This window comes from Cupressus sempervirens, chromosome 2 (assembly GCF_028749045.1).
Source record: "Cupressus sempervirens isolate cs-2001-9-10 chromosome 2, ASM2874904v1, whole genome shotgun sequence".
Classification (NCBI taxonomy): domain Eukaryota; kingdom Viridiplantae; phylum Streptophyta; class Pinopsida; order Cupressales; family Cupressaceae; genus Cupressus; species Cupressus sempervirens.
Genome location: NC_143119.1, coordinates 153,248,549 through 153,273,588, shown reverse-complemented (window position 1 = coordinate 153,273,588; position 25,040 = coordinate 153,248,549). Strand labels below are relative to the sequence as shown.

Genomic DNA, 25,040 nt, shown 5'->3' with positions numbered 1-25,040 from the left:
GAATTTCATTTGCAACGTACATAAAATACTCTAAAGGGTACCTTCTAACTGCAAATTTAAACCCTTGTACTCATAAAACCTGCTGGACTTTTAAAAATTTAATATCTCTGCCACAACATTAAATAATAATAATAATAACAATAAACTAGTGTTTCAATCAATGAAAAAAAAGTCAATAGTAAAAGCTCATAATGTTCTTTCATCAAAACTTCTTTGTATGCCCAGCTGTTCCCAAATCAACAGCATCCCAATCAATGAACAATGAAAGCCACAAAAAGCGTTGAATTGCGATGGGAAACAACTCTATGCTTAATGTGTCATTAAATCAAGTATTTAAAAAAAGATAAACCAAAGAAAATATTTGCTTGGCAAGCCGTCAAACCAGAAAACCACTGCGGCACTAATCACAAGATGACACCGAATCATTTTTCAACCAAAAGTGCGCTCGAAAAACAGCCTCGCACGTGGCCCATGCTCCGCCGCCGATTGAATCCTCGCCGTCAATTTCTAATTCGAAAACCGATCTGAGCCGTCCGATCCCTTTTCTACACAGGCTCGTGCACTCAAGTGTACGTAAGATACGCACACTTTTTCCAAAAACTAACAAAATGAAAAAACGCAAATGATGCTCAAATTTACCGAAATGAACTCAAATTCGTGCAAATTCAGACGGGTGTGTTTAAAGACCTGCCACGTAGATGATCGCGTAATCCTACTGGTTAAAACACTTTTTCCACGTGGTACAGTGTGATTCGCCAGACCCTCATCTGTTTGCGCACTCATCGTCTTGAAAATATCTTTTGATTTATTTATTCCGTAGAAAACACTCAAACAATCCCAACTGAAAAAGCCCCGCCGTACGCGGTGCACTTTTAGGGGTAAAAGTAAAACTAGATTTGGCTTGTAATTAAACAACCCGCAGTAAAAATGTTATTAAACAACCCGAGTCCAGCAGATTAGACTCCCCGTACCGGGTATATCTCTGGAAGAGTCTTCTCTGTTCGCTTATTATTTCTGTCCAATCCTTCGTAGGTGTTGAGAATTTATTTCGAATTTACGCCGGCTTTTACATTTTGGACTACGGAAATCGCCTCCCGCTGTGCGCTTTGCTTGGATTTAACGTGTGCGGCATCCGATTTGAGGATTTTTGGTAAATGCTTGACTTAATTTAATGAAATCTTGTTGTGTGAGTACAATTTTGGTCTGATTAGGTTAAAGAGTCGTGAAGTGATCTGCAACGATGGCTGTGTTTAATAAGATGCATTCGTTTAGGAGAAATTTGCAGTTTCGGCTTGTTTTGCTTCTCAGTTGGTAAATATTGGTGGTGGAGCTGCAATAGCCGCTGGTTGTGTGTAGAGTATTGTAGTTGCAAGAAAAACTGACGTGTTTCATGCGTTATTTTAGATAAAATCGGCCTTTATTGGCTTCATGCGGTAGCGATTTCTCAGGTACTCCGCTATAGCCATAGCGAGCTGTCTTAACTATATCTCCTCGTAATTTAACCCGATCTTTCTTTTTAAGGACGTAGATTGCTGAAGCTTAAATCCTCAATTGAAAAGCAATTAGTGTTTCTCGTCTCAGAGGGGAAAAAAGGAGATATTTTAGATTAAATCGTCTTGGTTTTATTTTGGTTACCACTGGTGATGTAGTCTGCAAAAGTGGTTGGTATTGTGTTTGAATTTATCTTCACAAAAATGAACCGTTCCCTTTCTTGGATTAGGATAAGTTTGCACATTGTGAAGATATTAGTGGTTTATTTTGACACAAACATGAATTGCTTTTGCTTCAATTTAGTAAAGTTTTTTGACATACCCTATTACAGTGGACCTTCTTATCGATGCATGGACTTATAGGGCTTATCAGTTGTAGAATTCAGCATTCTGTAATTAGGCTTTTCTGACGCAAATTGAGTTTATTTTGGTTCCATTCTGTCTGCCATAGCGCCTAGTATTATTGCAAGTGTTTTACTTGCAGAAAGTAAAGTGTTTGAGGTTTATTAAAATCATACTCAACTGTTGTCTGTCTTGGAGTAGACAAAGTTTGCGGTTTCCGGCGTAAAATTATATTCTTTTGGCACAGTTTAGCTTAAAAGTTCGATTCCTAGGTGGTAAAGATCTGCGATGCACCCTGCAATAGCATCTGGTCTTATAGATGTCTCATATCAGCAGAGACATAAACTGTTTTTGTCGTGGAGCAACACAAGCATGACGTTATTGTAGATCAATTTGCCCCGTTCTCCACCATTTTCGAGAGAGATTGTTCGTGTAACCTGCCATAGCAACTTAATCTTATAATAAGTTTGTTCTTTGCAGAAATGTGAAGTTTTTTTTTTTTTTTGTCTCTTGGAGTAGGAAAAACTGATAGTTATTTTAAATGAAAGTGGTCACATTATTTTGTTTTAATTTCTGTGAATAATGATTATGCAGCAGCATGCTAACAGGGACTAGTCACATGGTATATGCTTTTTATCTACATGAACTGTACAACTTGGAGTATGAGAAATTTGCATACCAAGAGGACAATTTTGCCTTTTTAGCGCAATTTTGGCTTATATGGTCTTACCCTGCCAAATATTTGTGATGTACATTGCTACAATGGCCAATCCTATGGTTGTATTTTATTTGCAGAAAATTAAATTGTATCCTGTGTTGCATTACAGGAACCTTGCAGTTTTTTGTGGATCAAATAAGCTTATTTTGTCTCCTCCATTTCGTTAAAGATTGGTGATATGGTCCATGATAGCACTTATTTTCGTATCTGCAAAAAGGAAAGTGTTCCATGCCTTGAAATAGGTGAGATATACAGTTCATTAGAGTAAATTGATTTATTTTTCGCTTCAATAAAAAAGATTGGCTATATGAACTGCCAAAATGGCTGGTCTTATTCTATGCATTTTATTTGCAGAAAGACGAACTGTTTCAAACGAAAGTTACAGTTATTTAGATAAAATCAGCTAATGTTCGTTCAGATTGGTGATGCAGTCTGCCAGATGAACCAGTCTTATGGTTTGTATTTTATTTTGCAGAACAATCAAGAGTTTCATGCCTTGGAGTAGAAGAAATTTGTAGTTTCTGTAGATAAATCCACTTATTTCGGCTCAAATTCAGTAAAGATTGGGTCACCAAATCTTCAATAGTGTCTGATTTTATGGTATGCAATTTATGTGCACTAAAAAAATGAAATATTTAATGCCTTGAAGCAAATGAAATTTGCAGTTTATGCAGATATAAGTTGACAAATTGAAGGTTTTATGGCCATGAAAAGAATGGAGCCAATCTGTGAGTTTTGCCTCAAAGTCAGGTCCACAGTGTACTGTAGAGCAGATGCAGCCAGTCTCTGTTTATCATGTGACCATGATGTTCATTCTGCAAATGCTCTCTCAGAACGCCATGCTCGGACCCTTCTTTGTGATGTATGCAATGTCCAGCCTGCAGCAATTCAGTGCATGCACCATAAGTTATTCCTTTGTCAAATTTGTGATAAAAGTGCCCATTTCAGCTCGGAACCACAACATAACAAAAGGCCTCTTAATTGTTATACAGGGTGCCCATCAGCTGCACAACTTGCTAATCTTTGGGGTTGCAATTTGGATGAAAGAGAAGGGTCAAGTTCAGCTTTTCCTATTGAGAAAGGTTGGGATAAATCAGGGACAGGCAGTTTGTCAAATTCTGCCATGGGTTTTGTGGAGAACTATGGTTCATGGATTGATTCTGCTTCTCCTTCTATGGTTGCTTTGTCATTGTCTGAGTCAAATCCCAATGTCCACACAATGCTGGTTTCACGAGAGGATGCTTCTTTTGGTACAATTGGTTCAAGCAAGGTAAATCTTTATGCCATGCTATTTTTACCAGTGAGTATGAATTACAATTATTATCTATCAACAATTATGTGTAATACTCAATCTAAGTTGGAACTGGATTATTTTAAATGAAATGCAAAATTCTGGAATAAACCTTAGGACAGAGAAGGGTCATGTCTGTTTTACAATTTTATCCATTTCATTGTGTAAAGCAGATAGCATTTCTATTTATATTACAATATAGGCTGTCAACTCCTCTCTTCCTATTGGTAGGATGCATATGCCATAAACAACCTCCCATTTTGTTCTTGTTTTCAGAGGTGTCATCGTTAGGAATTAGTGTTCTATACCTCATTGAATGCTAACAGCATTAATAATTTGTGCATTTCAACCTGTACTAATATGGAATATGGCTACTTAGTAGGATTAATGTTTATTTGTGTCATTGATCTAACAAAAACTCACGGTATATATTTGTAGTTTGTAAAGAGAGGTATTGCCTGTAAATGTATTACTATTTATAAAGTTAATTGCCATGATGGAGAATGTTCAAGAAGATGTGTAATGCCCCCTTCTTGGGCTTAAGTGTTTGGAGGAGTTTCATTAGCCTATTTTATTCACATAGGATAATTTGGAGAGTTTAAGAGGGAATAAGTCAATTAATCAAATTAAGTTGCCTTAAATTAAGGCTTGCATTTAAATTTTCTTATAAAGTGACTAAAGCCAAAAAGCTGAAATATTATTAAGTCCCTTTGGGTGGGCCAAAAATATTATTATTGTGATAAAGTTAAATTTAAAATATTACTTTTGAAAGTTTCCTTGGAAGTTATAGAAGAGGATTGAAGGAACTATTTTTCATGTCTTTTACACTTTATGGAAGTTATAGAAGAGGTTTGAAGAAGCTCTTTTTCATATCTTGTACACTTAATTTCTGTCATTTGCAAAGTCTGGACTACAAGTTCAACTTAAAACCCTGACCTACATGGCTTAGTAGGTCAATGATTTCTGCCTAGTCAGATCACTAGTAGATTCACAATTGAATTTAACAAAGAAACTGAGATCTCGTTGCCAGCTACATATTCCAGGTACACATTAATTGAGATTTGCAGGTAAATAATAATTTGTATATGTGGTGTGCATGAATGTTGAAAGAATCAGAAACTGTAAATGTTGTGTGCAAAGTGACAATGGATAGAGATTATGTGTTGTGCAATGTGAAGGAAAGCCACAAAAAATATATTTAATTGTGATGTACCTCACTGAGGCCTCCTAAAGAGAGATCCATACCATATTATTTATTAGCAAAGATGGAGCAATGAACATATAAACACATTGAAGCCTTAGCAAATAGTTTTGTGGTGATTATTCATGTTACTGTGTCAAAAAATTACTACATGTGAGTTGGTTGATGAACTGTGTGTGCATCTTAAACCATGAAAATTGCAAATTTTGGGTTAAATATTTTACAAGATGAATTTGCAGACGTGATGAAATATCAATTTAAGTGACTGAGAAAACAATTTACGCAAGGATGAGAAGGTGAGTTTTTTTGTAACTTAAATTGTTTCATAGTTATTTGAGTGTACAACATATTTGTTGAGGCCAAAAGAAAGCTTGAATGGGAAGTCTATGAAGTAGTGTAAAAAAAAGGCTTGAAGTGTTATTAATATTGCCCATAGAAAATAAATCATTGGTTGTAGATGGTTTATAAAGTTAATTGTAGATGAATGGTTTTGTGGACAGGTACAAAGCTTATTTTGTTGCTGAAGGATATGGATAATAGGAAGGGGTAGACTAGACCTTTCCTGTTTTGTAATGATCGTAACTTGTTGGTTTGTTATTTCTAGTACTGTTTGTTTTGAATATTAAATGGATCTTAAAGGTGCCTACTTGAATGCATACTTCAAGGAAGGGGTCGACATTGCTTAGCCTACAGAGGTTTTGGGTTCCTAAGGAATAATATAGTGGGGAATGCCCTTGAATGGATTTCAGTAGGCTCCTCAAGCTTGGTAATTTACACTTGATTAATATATTAGAGATAGATTTGAAATTCCAAAAAATTATCACAAACCAACTCCTAGTGTAAAAATCAAGGGCGATGACATAATGAGCTTAGTAGGTTATGTCTGATCATTATATAATTAAAATGAATGTTGATTCACCTAATATTTGTTCTATTTTTGAAATAAGTTTTAATATTGTTTAGGTGTAGACTTTTAGCAATTTGATCAAGTACTATTTTGTACCACAAGTAAATTGTACCAAAGTTCTATTAGAAAAAATTAGAATGATTGAATGTAATCCAAATTCCAATATCTAACTTGAAAGTTGGTATGCAACTATCAATTATTGGCCAATGAATTAGTGTTTTAATAGTTGGTAGGTAGTTTAATTAATGTTACTATTACTTGATTAGAGATATGTTTTGCAATAACATGCATTTCTAGGTTTCATGACCAAGCCTCAAGAGAACACTCACCTTTGGCATACTTCGTTAGAACTCTACAATTTCATGGTATAGGAGTATATTTACTCCAATTAGGCTTATAGATTAGTTGGTGCTCATTGATCTATCACTAGATATATTTTTACTCTTGGATCATGAATAGTCTCATGGCAAAGCAAGTTGCAACATATGGTCACTTTATCTTCCACTGAAGCACAATATAAGGTGACTTTTATCAAATGATTTAAGCAATACAATTGCAATAATCTTCAACATGATCCCATTACATTAACTTTGCTCTTCTTGGACAGTGAGGGAGTCCTCAAGATGGTGAAGAATCCAGTCTATCAATTCAATATCAAATTAGAAGTGCAACACCAATAGATGTACCGATTGGTTGATAGTGAAGACATTTGTCTTTATTGTTTCCCTATAGAGGAGCAGATTATACTCATAATGACTAAATCTCTTAGTAGAGATAAGCCTGAACTTTTGTCTAGTTTAGTCATTAAGGGAGGTTGTGGTTAGCATGTTTGACATATTAGCAGATGGTGTTAGAGGTTTTAATTATAATTCAAGTAAGAACATAAAAGTATTTTTGGGATTTATTTTTTGTCTAATATTGTAGTTTGATAGCCAATGCAGTTTTTAAGCCTATATAATATTTAAAAAAGTATATCTACAATGCAATTTATTGCCTATTTGTATCTTCTGCTGAAATTAATATTAAATAGTGTTTTATTATTAATTTATGCCCAATAATGTACTTTATTTTAATTTTAGGTGATAAGATCGTCTCTGATCTTATCTACAGTTTCTTTTTAGAAACTTACTTATTTTGTGAATATTGTAAACTTATTTATTGAGGTCTTTGCTCATGGTTTATAACATAGAATAATTTACCAATTACTTGCATGATAATCCATTTCTCCAATAGGCTTGAAGAAACATTTAAGTTTGTAAAATTTAGGGGCTCTATTGGTGTTGTTGATAGATTGAGCATTAAGGGAGGGTATTAAAATATGTTTAATTAGTTTTTTAATGCTCAATAAGATTGTCTCTAATCTTATCTACAGTTTCTTTTTTGAAACTTGCTTATTTTAAATATTGTAAACTTATTTATTGAGCGTCTTTGCTGATTGTTAATAACATCAAATAATTTACCAATTACTTGCGTAATAATCCATATCTCTAATAGGCTTGAAGAACCATATAACACATTTTGGTAGAGTGATTGCCTTTATGGTTGACAAGGCAAGTAGTGGTTTGTTTATTTGGATTGGTGCAATTTCAAACAATGACCAAATTATCCATGTCTAATAATCTGAATAATATAGAATGATAGTTTACTTGGTTTGAGTAAAATGAAAATTTTGGTAGGTGTATGTGAAGAACATTGGGACTGATTGCTGGTACCATAGTGTAAGCTCTATTGGTGATGTTGTTTTTCTGTATAATTTCTGGTTATCAAAGTGAAGCCAAATATGATTACCTACTTGGAAAGTATAATGCACTTGACAATGGTCAAAAATTGCGTTGATTGCTGATCACTAGGTTGAAGTGGTTGAAAGAGCTACAAGAGTCACAAGGGTTATGATTTGTGAGGTTTCCAAACTTTTCTGATTGCTGATTGCTTGAATCAATGCTGCTTGGATTGAAGGTCACTGAACTTGCAAGGAATGTTATGTGAGCAACATTGGTTGCAGATTGCTCATAGTCAAGTAATGTGTTGAATGAGGATCAAAGACATGAAATTGGTGACAAGCAATGTTACATTGCTGATAGCTGTAATCAATCAAAGATAGAGAAGCACTTAGAGACAGGCAATTTGTGAGCCTTAATAGGCCAATGTTTGTTTAATCCTGGTTGCAGAAAAGCATCACTCAAAATTAAAGTTGAAAAACGTGAAATGGAGTGATAAGCGACTGGTAAGATCACTTTGCTTATTGCTCATGTCTGGGTGATCAACTGATTGTAGTTATTAAGAGACATGCGATTTGTGAACTTTGATCAGTGAAGGGTTGTTCAAACCTGATAGTAGAAAAGTATCTCTCAAGGTTGAAGTTGAATATGTGGAATGGAGTGATAAGGTATTGGTAAGGTCAGCTTTTCCAGTCACTCATCTTTGGGGGATCAAATGACTGATTAAATAAAGGGTGAAATAACTAGTTCAATCATCAAAGGGGAAGATGCCACGTGGCTTGTGTTGACATTGGCTTTGTTAAAAGGTGATGTTTCGTAAATGAAAGCAATAGATGAAGAATTAACTAGTGGTTGCTGATGTTAAGTGAAAAGTGGTTTGAATTGAAGATTTTGTGGTGACCAGCCTTCAAGTTCAAAATCAACCATGCCATTAATTGTCCAAAGTTTGTGCAGGCAGATTTAGAGATTTATTTGAGGACAAGGAATTTATATGAGCTCACAATAAATGTTGGAACATTTTCTACATTAGACTTATTGAAAGAGTAGGGAGTTTCAAGCAATGGAGAATAATAGCGTTCTTTAGACTTAATAACAATATTGGGAGAGGTGATGGCAACCTAATATGTTAATGAAATATAAAGTGAAAGCCCTGGATTATCTGAATTTCCAAAATGAATTGAATTTTAGTATAATTTAACATAGTTCGTTGTGTTTGATGCTTTATTAGTGTTTTGCTTAAGAAATCATTATCTTAGTTCATTGTGCTTGATCTCTTATTAGTAATTTTCTTAGGAAATTAGTAACTTAATTATTAGATTTGGTTATAGGCAGCTGCAAATTCGCAATTCAACATATAAAGAACTAAAATTCCACATAAAAATTATTCTTAAAAATCGGAGATTAGTTTGGACAAATCCAACTCGAGAACTTTTTAGAAGAGTGAGGTGTTGTCTTCGCTTACCACTATAGCCTTACAGCACGACAAGCCAATTTTTCTTATTGGAATTTCTTAGAACATCAAGAATAAATCAAGAAATAACTTATAGGTTGCCTTGTGCAACTTGCATTTTTTTATTTTGATTTTAGGAATCAGGTTTAAAACCCTCTTATAAATTGCAGTGTGCGGGGTAAATTTTTTAATGTGACTTATAATACTGGTGCAACACGTCCTTTGGGACCACATGGGATGGGGGGAGATTGAACCTTGTAACCTCATGCTTTACCACAAGAAGCTTTCACCAATCAAGCCAGGCCCCCAACCTGCTAGCAACATACTTCAATACACACATTGCAGTTACATTTTACAACTCCCCATCTCTCAATGAAGAATTGCATAACCCTAAAGAATGTATGAATGCAAAAATTCATGAAATGGACTGAACAAAGATTCTAAATGGCATTAGCCTTTGAGAGCACAAAATTTCAAACTTTTGAGATTCCTTCAATCTCTTTGAGCCAGCTATTTTGTCTTTTCTATGTGGATTTGGCATGGAAAGAAATAGGAAATATAAGAAACAAGGATTAGACACCTAACAAACCCAAAAGTATTGCTATAATTATGAATGATGAAGTATGGTCGTAATGGTTTTTACTTGTAGCATTGTTGTCTTTGTATGATAATACTTTAATGTGTCATCTATAAATATATGAATGCCTCCTTATACATTTCAATTTTGTGAATTATGGAGTTGGGTTAAATGTGATCTATAAATTGGTTTGATAGTGAAGGAGCCGTGTTTTGATTGAGAATTTTTTCTTACATATTGGTTCCATCGGTTCCTATATTTGCTAATTCATCTGCTTCTTTATTTCCTTATCTATAAATGTGTTTAATGTCTATATTTGTGAATGACTTTAATTGTTACCTTAGTCTGTCTAGTACTAAGTTAAGCGTCCAGTGTGGAGTTTTGCCTTGTCTGATGACGTTAATAATAATCTGGGAGTCTCCTTCAATTTCTAACTTTTTGATACCTAGTTCTTTGCATAGATTTATCCTTTCTGTCAAAGCAAAATATTTCTGTTATACTACTGATGGTTTTAAGCATAGTTCCCTAACTTTGACTTGACAAGGCCGACTCAACTCTTGACTTGGCTATGATTCAGCTATGACTCAACAAAATGAAAAAACTCTTGAAATTTAGAGATTTTAATGACTCAAAACTTATTTCATGCACCCTTAATTGAATATAACTTAAACACACTATACCATCATCAAATAGAAGCTAACATAAATAAACAAGGAACATGAATGATAAATCCATCGCATACATAAAATGTAAATTGTAGCTGAAGTAAATAGAATACATAAGATCACATGACATAGATATATAGAATTATAAATGTTGTCTAATCATAAATGTATGTAAAATCCATACAACCAATAGCATCAGATCATAAATGTATGTAAGGTCCATGAAATGTTCGTGTAACATCTTGCTAGGCCATTTTAGGATATAGACTATAGAGTTTAGAGTACAGGAAAACAAGCAGTGGATGCTACAATGCCAATCTGGCAAACATACATGTACAACTCCTGTCAAAATTGCTATTGACATGGTCAAGGAAGGAATTGTTAATAGTCGTTGTGCTATCAAAATAGTTGAGGCTAGACACTTAGATCAGCTTTTGCATCCTTAGGTTGATACACAATTTGCAAATACTTTCTATCTAAAATAGTTTAGAACATATACTTTCATTGAGATTAGGCATGAGACTGTTTAATGGTTGTCTCTTAAATTTGGTTGACTTTGTTCTACCTACTCTCAAGTTCTATAATCCTCTCTCATTGATTATGTTGTTAAATTGAATGTGCAAGTTTGAGGATCCATCTTGCTACAAAGATCAAGTTATTGCCATTGGTCTACCTGCATCAGTCAGAGCAGCAGTGGGACAAGTTGTGTTCAGTGCTAAAGATGCAGAGACTTGGCATGGACAAGGAAAACCATTGATTCTAGTATATTTCATTCATAAACATAACCCAATTAATCATCAAAAGGGTCTAACAAACTGAATGTAGTTCTGGAAGCTATGAGTTAGTCAAATGTATTTAGATTTTTTTTACTTTGCACTTTGAGATTGCATGCTATACTCACATGTTGACATGTATTAGTATAATTAACACAAAGTTTGCACAATAAAACCTTGTTAAAAATATCCAACTACAACTTTTATTAATGGTAATATATGTTTAAGAGAACTGAGTAGTTTAGTCTATATATGGGGCTGATTTATGGTGATTTTTGATGAATCTCCTACTTAGGCAATTTTTGGCAAAAAATAGGCGAGTTACCAATCTGAGTCAACATAACTCACCCACCTCGATTCAGCTCTCCAAATTGCCTGAATTGCAACGATTCTGGGATCTATGGTTTTAAGTATAGGTTTTGCCAATTTTGCTGTAATGTTGCCTTCCCATGAATGCATTATGCATCTAATTCCTACTTCCTCGGGGTCGCCCCTAGAAGCTCCATCAAAATTCAACTTGAACCAACCATATTTGGGAGGTTCCCATTTGCAATTTGCTCGTTCCTCTCTACTTTTGTCTCCACCTTTTCCAAATACCCAGTTTTGTTTGATTATTCCATACCACTCTGTAAATATTCCTTTAATTGTTCTGCATTCCCAAGTCTATTGTTTAAGGTCTCTACTATACTTGCTTCTATCTTATTGATTAGCAAATGGGGAGGCATGAGTTTTTTTTTGAAATATTCTTCGGTTTCTTTCTTTCCATGTCTCCCAAACAATGATTGAGGGTGTTATTATCCAAATGTCTTTAAAGAGACTATTATGTGGTTTTGAGGGTCATTGATTTAGAATGTCTACTATATTACTAGAATGCATTGAAAACCAACTTAGTTTTTGATATAATGAATTCCAACATTTTGTGGTGAAAGGGTAGTTGAGTAGGATATGGTCCACTGTTTCCTCTTCTTGTTTACATAGGACGCACCTAGATGGGCCTTTGAAACCTAGTTTTTTGAACCATTCAATAGTGAGTATTCATTTTTGGAAAGCTTCCCATAGAAAGGTACTAGCCTTGGGCAAACAAGCTTTGTTCCAACAAAGGTTGAGGGGGATGTTAGTGATTTGCAAATTATGATGTTCTACAATCCATTTGTATCCATCTTAAACTTTCTATTTGCCATCCTTAGATCCTACCCATATGATTTTATTTGACCTATATCTTTGAGTGCAAACATTCTTTGATCTAGTATTGCGATAAGTTAAAATTTCTCGTCTACTATTAGAGGAGTGTCCTCTAGGTTTCGCCATTTCCAGCCTAAGGAATGGTTGATATAGTCTCTATCTACGTATTGGTATAGCATGTTGCCCCAAGCCTTTTTCAATATTGTTTTAGTATTGGGGTATATGTTGAGTGAATCCAGAGGTTCAAATTCAGCCCAAGAGTTGTCCCCAAAAAGTACATCTTCACGTTTGCCAATGTCCCATGTTATATTATTGCTTATTATGTTTTTGCATTTCATCATGAAGTTCCATATTTTAGGCTTTAGGGTGATTATTTGATTTGAAAATGTTCTCGTGATCTGCTCTTAATATGTATTCGTTTAGTAGGATTGCAACCCACTTTCTGTTAGGTTTCGAAAATGTATTCCATACTAACTTAGCTCCTAATGCCATATTTTGCCATTTTACATTCTTAATCCCTAGTCCTCCATCTTTGACGAGTTTATATTCTCCCATTTTATTATGGCAAACTTTTTGTTTGTCAAAGTTCCTTGCCAAAAAAGCTTCTCAGTTTTGATTCTATTTTTCTTTTTACACAATTGCTACCGATAACACTGACATTTGATAAGTGGGGATTGTTGAAAGCATTGATTTGATCATGGTTGTTGTTCCAACATTAGACAACCATTTTCCTTTCCAACTTTCCAATTTTTCTTAAAGCTTTGTGTTTATAGCTTCCTAGAGTTTGTTGGAATTTTTTCCTTTGTTCAAAGGTGCTCCTAAATATTTCCATGGGAAGTTGCCCCTTTTGAAACGTAGAATTTCACATATTTCCTTTTCGTTGTTGTGTTTAGTGTTTAAAAAGATGATTCCTGATTTGGTAGCATTAACTTTTTGACCTCAAGCCTCCATATAGCGATTGAGAATAAGCTTGAATTGGCGGGCTTCCTTTTTTGTGCTTGTTCTTGGTAGGATTGTGTCATCCACGAATTGTTCGTGAGTAATGTTGGGAGTGTTATTCTTGATCTTAATATCGAAGGTTTTTCGTTCCAAATGTGCTTTGTTAATGGTTCTCCCTAGAGATTCTACCATTATTACAAGGAGAATCAAAGAAATTGGATCTCCTTGTCAAGTACCTTTGGAAATGTTGAAGAAACCTCCCGGACTTCCATTTAAAAGGATTGATATTTTGGGTGTTGAGACATAGCTGACTATCAAGTTGATCCATCTTTTAGTGAAGCCAAAGGCCTCAAGACATTTACATAAAGATCTCCACTCAACTTTGTCATATGCTTTTTGAATATCTAGTTTGATTAACATACAAGGTTCTTTACTTGCCTCAACTAAGTTAATGATTTCGTGGGCTGTAATTTTTCCTTCCAAAATTGGTCAATTTGGTACAAATTTGGTTTGTTCTTCTGATATATAATCTTAGGTAATAATTTCTTAAGTCAATTCGCTATAGTTTTGGATAGGATTTTGTAAGTTGTATTACACAAGGCAATATGTTTGAAATCTCTTGGCACAACATAATTGCTCTTCTTGGGGATGAGAGCTATGAATGTGTTGTTGATTTCTGTTATTAAAGATCCTTAATTGTGAGTGGTTTCAATGGCTTCATATAATTCATTGCCAAAGATGTGCCAACATTTTTGAAAGAAGTTTGCGTTAAAGCCATTTGGTTTGAGGGCCTTGTCTAGGTTGAGCTGAAAAGCCACCTCCTTAATTTCTTGTATAGAGAATTTACTCTTTAACCATCTATTGTCCTCATCAGTGATGATTTTGGGGATTGAATTTAGCATCTCTTGCCAAGCTTGATAAGCTGTGTTGTTGGATGCTTCAAAATTATTTAATGTATTGTAGAAATAGTCTATGAATATTTGTCTCATCTTAGTTGGGTCTTCTACCATGTTGTCACAATGATTTTTTATTTTAGTAATTCTATTTATGCTTCTTCTTCTTTTGGTATTATGGAAGAACTTAATGTTTTTTTCACCCTCCGACAATCATATTTCTCTAGATTTTTGTCTCCAATAGGTTTCTTATTTAGCAAGGAGATCCCCATGTTTAGCTGAGAGTGCTATTTCTCTATAAAACATTTTTGTACTCATATTTTCCTAATTACTAATTTGTTTAGGGAGTCTATTTCTTGTTCCATCTTGATTTTTTCTTCAAAAATATTTTTGAAGTGTTCCCTATTCCACTGTAAAATTTAATTTTTGAGAGATTTGAGTTTAGAGATAAAACAAAACATCTTAAATCCTTCATAGGAGTCTTCTTGCCTCCATTTTTCTATCAAATTCAAGAAGTCATTGTGTTGAAACCACATGGTTTCAAACTTGAAGGGGTTCCTACTATATTTTTCAGGTTCGATAATTTCTAATCTTAGTGGAAAATGATTGGATCCATAATTAGTTAAAATTTCTGAACTTAGTGGAAAATTAAAAGTACCGAGATCAGTAGGTATCTATCTAATCTTTTTGCAATTTGACTAAAACCAGCTTGTCTATTATTCCAGGTGTAAATTCCGTTATTAGTCTTTATATCCATTAAATTATTGTTGTTGATCCATGCTTTACAATCCTTCTGAGATTGTGAGATGTATTTAAATCCTCTAGATTGTTCTTTAATATTTGAAATTGCATTGAAATCTCCTCCTAGTATATGGGCCTTTGTGTTGTTGGATTTGAGATGTGTTTCTATTCTTGTCCATAATTCTTGTTTTTCAGTATTGCTGGTTGGGCCACAGATATTGTTTAGAATAAATTCTGACTGACTATTTATGCTAATTACCTTCTTGGAGATCTAATTAGGGTTCATTGTTATTGTTTCAAATTTTACTTTTTTGGGGTTCCATAATATAGCTTAATCCTTTTGATGCTCCCTTGGATTCTATCCAACATCCTAATTTGAGTGTGAAGTTTTTGGTTTCTTCTAAATTCAATTTACTTGTAGTAATATTAAATCTAAGTTAAGAAGTTTTTGTTACGTTTTAACATTCTTTGTTTGTTAGGGCGTTTAATCCCCTAACATTCCATGTAATTAACTTCATTACTCCTTGGGAAGGTCCTTCCCAATGAGGAGGGATTCCTAATTTGCTTTAGCCTATCTACCAAGGCACTCAAGGCTCTTCTATAGGCTTCTTAGGGTTTTATCTTCACCTTACCACTAAGGGAAAACTTCTCCTATTCCCCTACTTCACCAATCCACTCCCACCAATTTGTAACTCTTCACTATCTCCAAGGTTAAGCTTCATCCCTTGTCTTGAATCCCACCATAGGATGAACCAAGACATTCACCAGGCTTCCATGGCATGTAGGGCTTCCATTCTTATGCATCCCATGATTTTCAATGTGCTTAATGAGGTTTGGGTCATTAGTTTGTAGACGACCTCAAGAATTCCTTGTTTTGGAGGGCTACAAGGTCTAGTAGCAGTTAGGCCTCCTAATTGAGTTTTAGGTCTCTAACTTCAGTCTTCCAAAGGAGTTTCCAAACAAATGTCAGATTCCAATACCCTTTTCAGAGTACTTCAAGATTCACTTGGTTTTGTGTCACCAAGGTATCCATATAGTGCCAGACTAAAAATCACCTATTTTTAAGGGTATTGTGGGCTTGTCTCAGCAGTTAACTAGGGTCAATCAAAACCCCTTCAAGATGGTAACTCCAAGGCTTGTCCCTTGGCCTGGTGTGCTCTCATAGGTTACTCCTTCCAACCAAACAATTGGATTGATCATTTCAATCCATCTACTATGGTTTTTGACCTGTGTTTTGCTGATCTTCACCTAGCCGGGTAGCCTTCTACTCGCCTAGGGCTTTGCTTTAAAAACAGCAAACCAACTCCTAAACACTCCTAAATGCATATATATACAGTATGTACATTGTTCTTCCTTGATTCCAAAGGGCCATAGTGATTTGACCATTGGAACTCAAGAAAGAGCCATTTTTCTTGGTGCTACTCCAATCAGGGCAGTGAACTGTCCAGTTACAAAATGATTTTCAAACACCTGCTTAAACAGAACTTTACGGAACCAATTCACTACACAGAAAACTGCATTCAATCCTCTAACTAGCAATGTAAAACAGTAAGCCCTATCAATCCATTGACATTTGGATTTTGAGCATGCAAGATGACTATGACAAGAAAATTCACTAGTTTGCTATTGCTTCCAATGTGTTTCTGTACAATCTCCACACCAACCCTCCTCTTGGGTGTGTAATGGTGTTTTATACTTCTGTTGCAGGTGTGGCAACCTCCTATACGGACCCATAACCGAAATCTTGCAAGTTGTTAGTTTTGGCAATTTGTTGTCAAGAGCAACTTTTCACAACTTTGCACTTTGACCATGTGTAGACCTCAAGACATCTCACAAGATTCTAGTAAGGTCAAAAACCAACTTCTAACACTATTTCCCACCTCTGGAGTTATTGGTCAAAGTTTGGTCAACCTTTGATCCATTCAAACAATTACAAGCAACTTAGGCATTCTAAGGACACTCCTCGACTCCCAACTTTCTCACCCTCAGCTACCTATTTACATAACTCTAATCACATCCTTGGGGCTTCTTACTTGGCCCTTATTCCCTGGTGGTTGGCTAAACCCACCTACAAGCCAAAACTTCTAGGATCTTTCATGATGATCCTTAGGTGCTCCTGCACCACTTCCCCTTCCCTGCATGTAGTATATCTGTAAGCTTAACCTGATTTTCTGCTAAACTATCCTAATTTATGAGCTCAACCAATGATTTCATTCATTTTTTCTTTTAACATGTGGTAAAAACTGTTGTATCGAATCCTTCATTTGTGATTGCAATTCCTAATTTTTTAGTTAGGATGTCTTTCCCATTTTCTTCAGAATTTACCTGATTTTCTATTTACAGTTCTAATTCTTCCTCCAATTCCTTCCTCCAGTTCTACTGGTGAGTTTGGTAGTGTCTGTTACTGATGTTCTTTTGCAATAATTTTTTTGCACAATGTTCTGCTGTATTGTTTATGTCATGCCACTGTTGGAGTTGTTCACATACTTTGCTGTGCACATTGGAGATATCTTTCATCATGCCACTTAACACATTCATATTTGTGATATTGCTATCAGGATTTAAGTGCGTGAGCATCACCTAGATCCAATGAGTGCTAAGTGTTCCATTTATTCTCATGAGAGATGGATTCATGTTTAATCACTATTCATGAAACATGGGTCATTGAGTTTGACTTAAAAATCACACAGTTAAATCCTGAGAGCAATATCACAATTTGACTTGCTGTGGAAATTATCTCCTACTTATCAATTGATGAGCTTAAGGGGCTTTCTAATAAATGGTTCATAAGGCACAGCACTTGGCGAAGGTTTTGCAAATGGGGTTGCAAGCATTGGGTTTAACCATGGAGGAAACTTCGTAGTTAAGTGCACTCAGGCTAGAGTAGTACTGGGATGGGTGACCTCCCAGGAAGTGCCGGTGCTTCACCCTTGTGAGCATCACTTAGATCCAATGAGTGCTACGTGTTCCATTTATTCTCATGAGAGATGGATTCATGTTTAATCACTACTCATGAAACTTGGGTCATTGAGTTTGACTCAAAAATCACACAGTTAAATCCTGATAGCAATATCACAATTTGACTTGCTGTGGAAATTATCTCCTACTTACCACATTCATATTTCTTTCCACTTTCCCTATAGATGCTGATTGAGTCTGTTTTGTGCCTTCCTTGACAATTTGAGAGATTTTTTGTGTGTAATCGTCTGCCTTTTTCTGCTGTATGAGAATTTCTTGATTAAATTCATCTGTTAACTTGTCTACAATATCCTCATATATTTTATTTATCCCTTCATACATATTTTCTGCTGTGAAATCTACCTCCTTCATTAGATCTTCCTTGTTGAAAGCCCTGAGATCTGTTGTTTGTAAATATGATTCTTGAAGAGTTTTTCTTTTCTGAACTGAAGGGTCCTTTGATGTTAATTCAGTTTGATTGTGCAGGTCTGTTTATGTGTTATATTGACTTCCTCTTTCCTGTATGTTTATTGTTTCTGCCTCATTTTGTTTTGATAAGGTCACATTGCCTTTGAATATTTGGAACTGCTCTGTTTCTACTATCTCCCCTTCTTCCAGATCTTGGTATTTGTTATTGATAATATTTCTTATGTTCTGATCTGTATTTTTTTCCCACTCCTCCCTCTTCCTGTCTGAAATGATTGGCTTCAAGATTATTCCTCATTCTGGAATCACTTGGAAATTTCTTTTCTAAATTTGAGGAGGTTTTACCAGGTTTGGGCAAGGGTTCAAGAGACATTTTATTGCAGGTTTGAACTATGGTTTTAACTCCCCAAACTGGAAAGTTTTGTGCCAAACCTGTTTTGGAAGAGGCAGAAAGTTATTGCAATTTTTTGGCACTCTTTTGGAGCTGCCTTGAAGATCAAATTGGCAGGGTTCACATGAGGACTTGGATGGCTAGGGTTTGCGACATCAAATTAAAGGATTTGAGTTAAATCTCAGTTTGGGTTTGGAGGTTTTTATGCAAATTTTATGCACGTTGCCTAGGGTTTTATTCACTGACTAGAGTATTTTTAATCCTAATTTAGAACAGTCTTTTGAGCAGATTTGATTGCCACATTTAGAGCAGCATTCTTGGTGGTTTATGTTCACTTTGCATTAGGTTTTTCATGCCCTAAACTTTCTGCCACTCCTAGGAGGATGGATTTATCATTTTTTTTTTCCATCTCAGAGGGTATCCCCGCGACCCAAGCTTAGTGGGTTCCCCCTACAGGGCAAGCTTGAGGTGAGACTAGGTTCTTCGGCCTTGGGATAACCAGCACTAGTCGAGCTAGGGAGTCAAATTCAAGACCATGGGGATCTACCCACAACCTTGGACCAACTTGCCTAAGCCGTGTGGGGGCCAGATTCATCACTTGTGGTTCTGGGTATGATTGTCATAATTTTGCCCATGTTTGGAAGTACTTTCAGGTTTCTAATTTCAGTCTTGTGGTGTGCATTGTTATTCATAAATTGTGTATCTCATGTTGTATTTCATCTGTGATATTGAATGATCCTTTTGGCATTAAAGATTTGATGTGTTTTTATATCGTATATATTGACTGTTACAAGCACATGACCCGTCTGAAAATAATAATTCAGAAAAATCAGAAATTAGGGTTTGAACCAAATTAGAAAATTCAGAAATAAAGGTAGAAATCAGAATTCTAGAAAATATCCTTTTGGGGATTATACATTGATAAATCTAGAATTGTTCATCATATGCATTATAGAAAGCAATTAAGTTGAATCGAGAGTTCAAATGAGAGTTGAAATTTATAAATTCATATACATAATGTAACTTAAAAGTTAATAGTTAGTACTTGGAGTACCCGAGTACCCCACCTCTGCCATTCCGCGTCTATGCCGCCGCCGGGAAGGGTACTTGAATTTCTATTTGAATTTTGATTTGGGTATGTACTATATCCAATGTTCAATGGTTTTGGTTCATGTTGCAATCTTGCTATGTCCAAGAATTTCAATTTGGTATTTAATACTGAAACATTATTTCATAATCAGCATTTCAAGTTCTCTATGTATAATATACAGTACCCCCCACCCCCTTGCCCTCCCGCCACTGTGCCCCCACAGTTCCGCCTCCGTTCTGCAATTGAGGCCCTTTGTCCACCCATCCTGGCATCCCGATGTACCCAAGCACTGGTGTTACACTGGAACTATCTTCCCTTGAAGTCTAAAATTGAATCCTTAATGCTTCAAAATTTCTGCTACAAACTAGTATGTTTCCCTTGACACAAGTATCTTCTTTAAAGTTTGCAGTTTGCACAACTTAATGTGGATCTGTGACACAATCTAATATGAATACGTTTTAGAATGAAAGAACAAGTATTTTACATTAGGCTACAGAAATAGATGGCCAAATTATACTAGATTTGGCTCCAGGCACATCAATCAATAATCCTCCAGGACCAAAATCAAGAAAGATCTTATTGACTTTTTCCCTACCACTATAAAGCACGATGGGATGTGTCTACAGAATGCTTGAGAATAAATTCAAACTACACAATCAACTACCATTAATGTTCCTTCAACTTCCTGGTCACGTTATATGTTTCATTATACAGAATGCACCAGTATTTTTGTCTCCTGCTCTTTTTGTAAGGTGTTTTATCAAGATGTAGCTCCTTGGAAACTTATGTGCAAATTCTATAAGCTGGTCATGTTCACTTTAAGCTTTTAAGAGTTACCATTTAATATTCTAATAGGATAAATAAAAAACCATATGGCTATTACAAAATAAAGAAAGTTGCTGCTTGTCTCCAGCTTTATCTGGCAGTAAACCATGAAGAATTGAAATATCAACCTCAAATACATGCTCTTGCATTCGTATAAAGGGAGTGTGATCCCAGCTGTTCCCAACAATCAAGCAATGAAAAGGGCTGAAGTTTGAACAGTTTTTTTGATTCACAAATGAAATTGCTCAGGCAAGTGGGCTAACGCCATCTAAAGAAGGTATTTATGTTGAGAGGTGTAATTTGGATTGAAGTCTTCATGTCAAGTATGAGCATAAGCTAGAGTACCAAAAACCACACCATTTTTGCAAATTTATTTGGTAGCTTCCTCTTTGTCTAGAGAACTCATATAAATTCTTTTCAATCCCCATGTTGAAGAAAGATCCACTTAATGAGAGTTACCTGTAACACTCATTTTCTGCCAAAAATTTGTTATTGCCAATGCCATAGAAGGGGCTGCACTCCAAATCTCCTATTTTTTATTGCTAAAAGAATTGTTACATGATTTGTTATTGCCCTAGAATTTGTTTTCTGCCATAGAATATGTTATTGCCAAAAGAGGATTTTAGCAATGAATGTGAGGATGCCTGTTGACATACCTTTTAATGTACTGAAGAGTCTGTTGTAAGGGGAGAAAATTCAAGAGCCACTTGATCCTCCATCAACTGCTTGCATATACAAAGAGTCAACGAGTATCCATTTAAGTAACAGCTTGCTAGTGAAAAAAAGTCTTTAGAAAGGTATTCAGTTTGATTCTATTTCAAAGTTGTAGTACTTTGAAGCTTTGCTTAGAAAACGATACCAGGAGGAATAAAGCCTTTAAAAGTATTGTAAAATAACAAAATTGTCTACATCGTAACTTTACAGGATTTGCTCCAAAATAGGTATGCTAGCAAGGCTTATCACTACAATAAAAGGCACCTGTTAAGCATGTTTATAATTAAATTAAGACCAATAATTAATGAGTCACATAACATTGTAGATTGCAGAGTCTTCCTGCCATTCAACTTGAGAGCCACTTTAATTTTCCTTCTTGAGAAAAGAGTGTTGATGCAGTACTTGAGAGTTGAAATAATTTGGCTTCTAAGCTAAAATTAATAAATTAAATATCCTGTTTATTTGGTATATTATTGAAACTTTGTTTAGCTAGGTCAATGGTCTTATAGGTTTCTATGGAAGTAACTTGCAGGCTTCAGTTTCTGATTGACCATTTGCCAACCTGGGGAAAATAGGTTATTTTGAGTGCATTGATCAAAATAGAGTCATGGTTAATTTTTTTAAAATTATACAAATGTAAGTGCGACAAAATTGGAAAGTAGACTAATAACTGGTTGACCCAAATTGGGCCAACATATTAAGCAACATCTGGTGAGTGCTGCTGGGGTCAGAGAAAGTAGATCAAAATATATCCATACTCAACATTCCAAAGGTGCAGTTCATACAGGGAGTGTACTTTTATAGTCCAGTTCTAAGCATATAGCATTGAAATCAGTTTTATAAGTTCAATTTAGGCTGCTGGATATCAGATTTCATTGACCAATACTAACTGACAAGATAAATTAGTGCCTTTTCCCTAATCATGAATATTAAATAATATTCATTTTCAGTAGCTTTTCTATTTATATTCAAGATAATCTTTAGAGTTTATTTTTTGCCAATTTAGGATTTGTTTATTTTCAATTTTATCATTATATCATAGGTGAATATCTAGAGCTGGCATTCTATCATAGACTTTCATCACGATTTGCAGGTTCGTGAAGACCACCAGCTCCATTCAAAACAAAACCAAGCCATTGTTCAGCAATTACTTGATTTGCAAAAGTTGCATCCCTCAGGTTCAATGCAACTACAGGACCAACAGGAAATGCAAGCATGTGATCTGGTACAGGGTCAAGTTGATGCACAACCCATGGGAAGTTTGATGTCTAAGTCTTTGAAGAATGATTTGGATTTACAATCACAGCGATTTGGGAGATATCAGAAAGGTCAGCAACAAGAGGACAAGAATCTGACTGAGCAGCAAACGGAAGATGTTTCATTGCTTATACCCATGTCACAGCATCTTAACTCAGACTCTAATGCTGAAATGCCCATTCAAGGAGACTCTTTTTGGCGCTGTACTTCTGCAAGTCAAAGAAACCAGGTTTGTGATGTTAAAATAAATAGAAGAGATAAATATATGCACTTCAAATGAATCGTGAAAAAGATACTTGAACATTCCTGGAAACTCCTAAAGAGAATGGAATTTGTGATTAAAATGGAACATATTATACTGATTTGAGTAACTTAAGAATATGTACAAAAGTCTTCCACACAATAGCAAGTTCTTTATAGGAATGAAGTTCCCTGTGCTGTATTTGTGTTTGTAGTTTTACTGAAAGCCTTTTTTTTTTTTGAAAAAAATCATACAACATTTAGAAATAAACCCAAAGTGCTTTGGCTATGTAGTTGTGTGCTGAGCCCCAAGAACACTGTGAATCAACATTATGATGTTCGAGAAGCCTCATGGACTGGAGTAGACATTTGTATGAGATAAAAAATTGACAGGTCTTCTTTACAAATTAATTCCCATTCAACTTTATTTATGTTTAAATGGTCATATTGGCATGTCATGTACAATTTGTTGAAAAATTGCAATATACACCTCTAAATGTGAAAAAATGCCATCATCAAAGTGACTGAGTAGGTTAGTGGTAAAGAAGCTACTGCCCATGAGAGGTTCTTAGAGTTCAAAATAGCTTGTCTGAATTCTGGTATGGTATCAAAGCCAGTTTGACTTTGTTTTGAGGATGATAGGACCTGCACGTAGAGGATGACAGAAGGGGAGATACTGAGAGTGGAAAACCTATAATGTTCCTTTATTCTCTTTCACATTGCATAAATTTGTAGTAAAAATGATACAAAATCCACGGGGAAGCAGTTTTGTACTAAGCAATACTTGGCTCTACCAATCTGGAAAACTGAGTTTCTCATCTTATACTTTTTTTTTTCTTTGGAGGGGATCACACTTTATTTGAGGTATATATAAGCAATATGTCACCCCTCAATTTTCACTATTGACCAGCTAAAGGACCTTAAACAGTGATTTTTTGCTAAGTTGCACGGGTACCTCCCCCCCCCCCCTCCGGACCACGTACCGGTTCGAACCGGTTCGTGGTTCTGGTCCGGTTCGACCTGGGTTCGTTTTTGGAGGCCTGGTTCGATCTGGTTCGAACCAGGGTTCGAACCCAAGAGAACCACATATAAAATTTCGGAGCAGGGTTCGAACCTAAGAGAACCACATATAAATTTTCCACATTACAGCATGTTTTAATTTAATTTATGTTGATACATCTTGGGTCTGGGTTGGTAGGCATTACAATGCCACAGTTTTTTAGTGTTGAGTAATCCCTAGCTGTAAAACACTTTCTATTTGAATCAAAATGCTACTAAATTTGAGACACCCACAAGAGAAGATGCTCAACATGTGGTGACCACCATGACCAATTTCGAGGAATTTCAGGGCCTATTTGAGTAGCAATATGAATTTTTCAAACACTAAACAATAAACAACGTTTTATTGGGAAATGTTGCCCTGCAGAAGAAAGTTACGGTCACATGAATATGGTCAGGTGGGGCAGCTACTTACCACATTATCTATCACTGTTTGGCTGATTATTTCTCCTCTAGGTATATTAAAAATTGTATTAAAGAATATTGAATCTGGGACGTCAGACTGTGTTATCCAAAGGCCTCCATGAATGGTCTTTTTCCAGTTTACTGTTGTTGATCAGTGCTTGGGAGATTGTGCACAAAGAGATTGAAGAATATTCAGCTGGTCAAAGGGATTTACCTTCTGTAAGCTAGATCTAATTAGTTTTTAACCATGTTCAATCGATTATGTTAATCATAATAAGAGTTTGGTAAATAAATTTATGAAAAGAAGAAATTTTTATTAAAACTTACTGTTGATCTGCATAAACTAATCAGATATAGTTATGAATTTTTTAAATGAAAGGGAAGAGATCTAGTCGCTAGGGGTTCCAATGATCGCTGTGGTTTGCTACTATATTGTTTATGCTGTTTTAAAGTTTTTTGTTGTTCAAATGTGTTTATGCTACTATGCTACATTCTAATTCTAACTCATGCTTCGTAAAGATGTGTATATATATATATATATATTTAAAAAAAAAAAATTTTTTTTTACATGTTTTTGTACTAACGAACCCAAACGAACCCGAACCCCTTTTCAAAATTTTGTCGAACCAGCAAACCGGTTCTCGAACCCGAACCCAGAACCGAACCGCGAACTGGCAACTTAGATTTTTTGTCATTGACCTATACATTATCTAATTGATCATTGTGCAATTTTAATGTAACTACGAGATGTTGTTTGTCAAAATTTTCGCATTCTTACATTAAATTAC

At 35.3% G+C, this 25,040-nt stretch overlaps 1 protein-coding gene across 2 annotated transcripts in view; it reads left to right on the top strand.

The window, feature by feature from the left end:
- The first annotated feature begins 839 nt into the window (after nucleotides 1-839).
- LOC149571508 (zinc finger protein CONSTANS-LIKE 9-like) overlaps nucleotides 840-25,040 on the top strand; it is a 73,141-nt gene continuing 48,940 nt past the window's right edge. Inside the window, exons 1-5 of one of the 2 annotated variants that reach the window (XM_089813015.1) lie at nucleotides 877-1,150; nucleotides 2,660-2,792; nucleotides 2,905-3,005; nucleotides 3,216-3,820; nucleotides 22,385-22,777. In XM_089813015.1, the coding sequence (XP_089669141.1) occupies nucleotides 3,251-3,820; nucleotides 22,385-22,777 (963 nt within the window). In that variant the 5' untranslated portion in view covers nucleotides 877-1,150; nucleotides 2,660-2,792; nucleotides 2,905-3,005; nucleotides 3,216-3,250. Of the gene's footprint in view, nucleotides 1,151-2,659; nucleotides 2,793-2,904; nucleotides 3,006-3,025; nucleotides 3,821-22,384; nucleotides 22,778-25,040 lie in introns of both variants that reach the window. The other variant, XM_089813016.1, reaches the window with a different exon arrangement.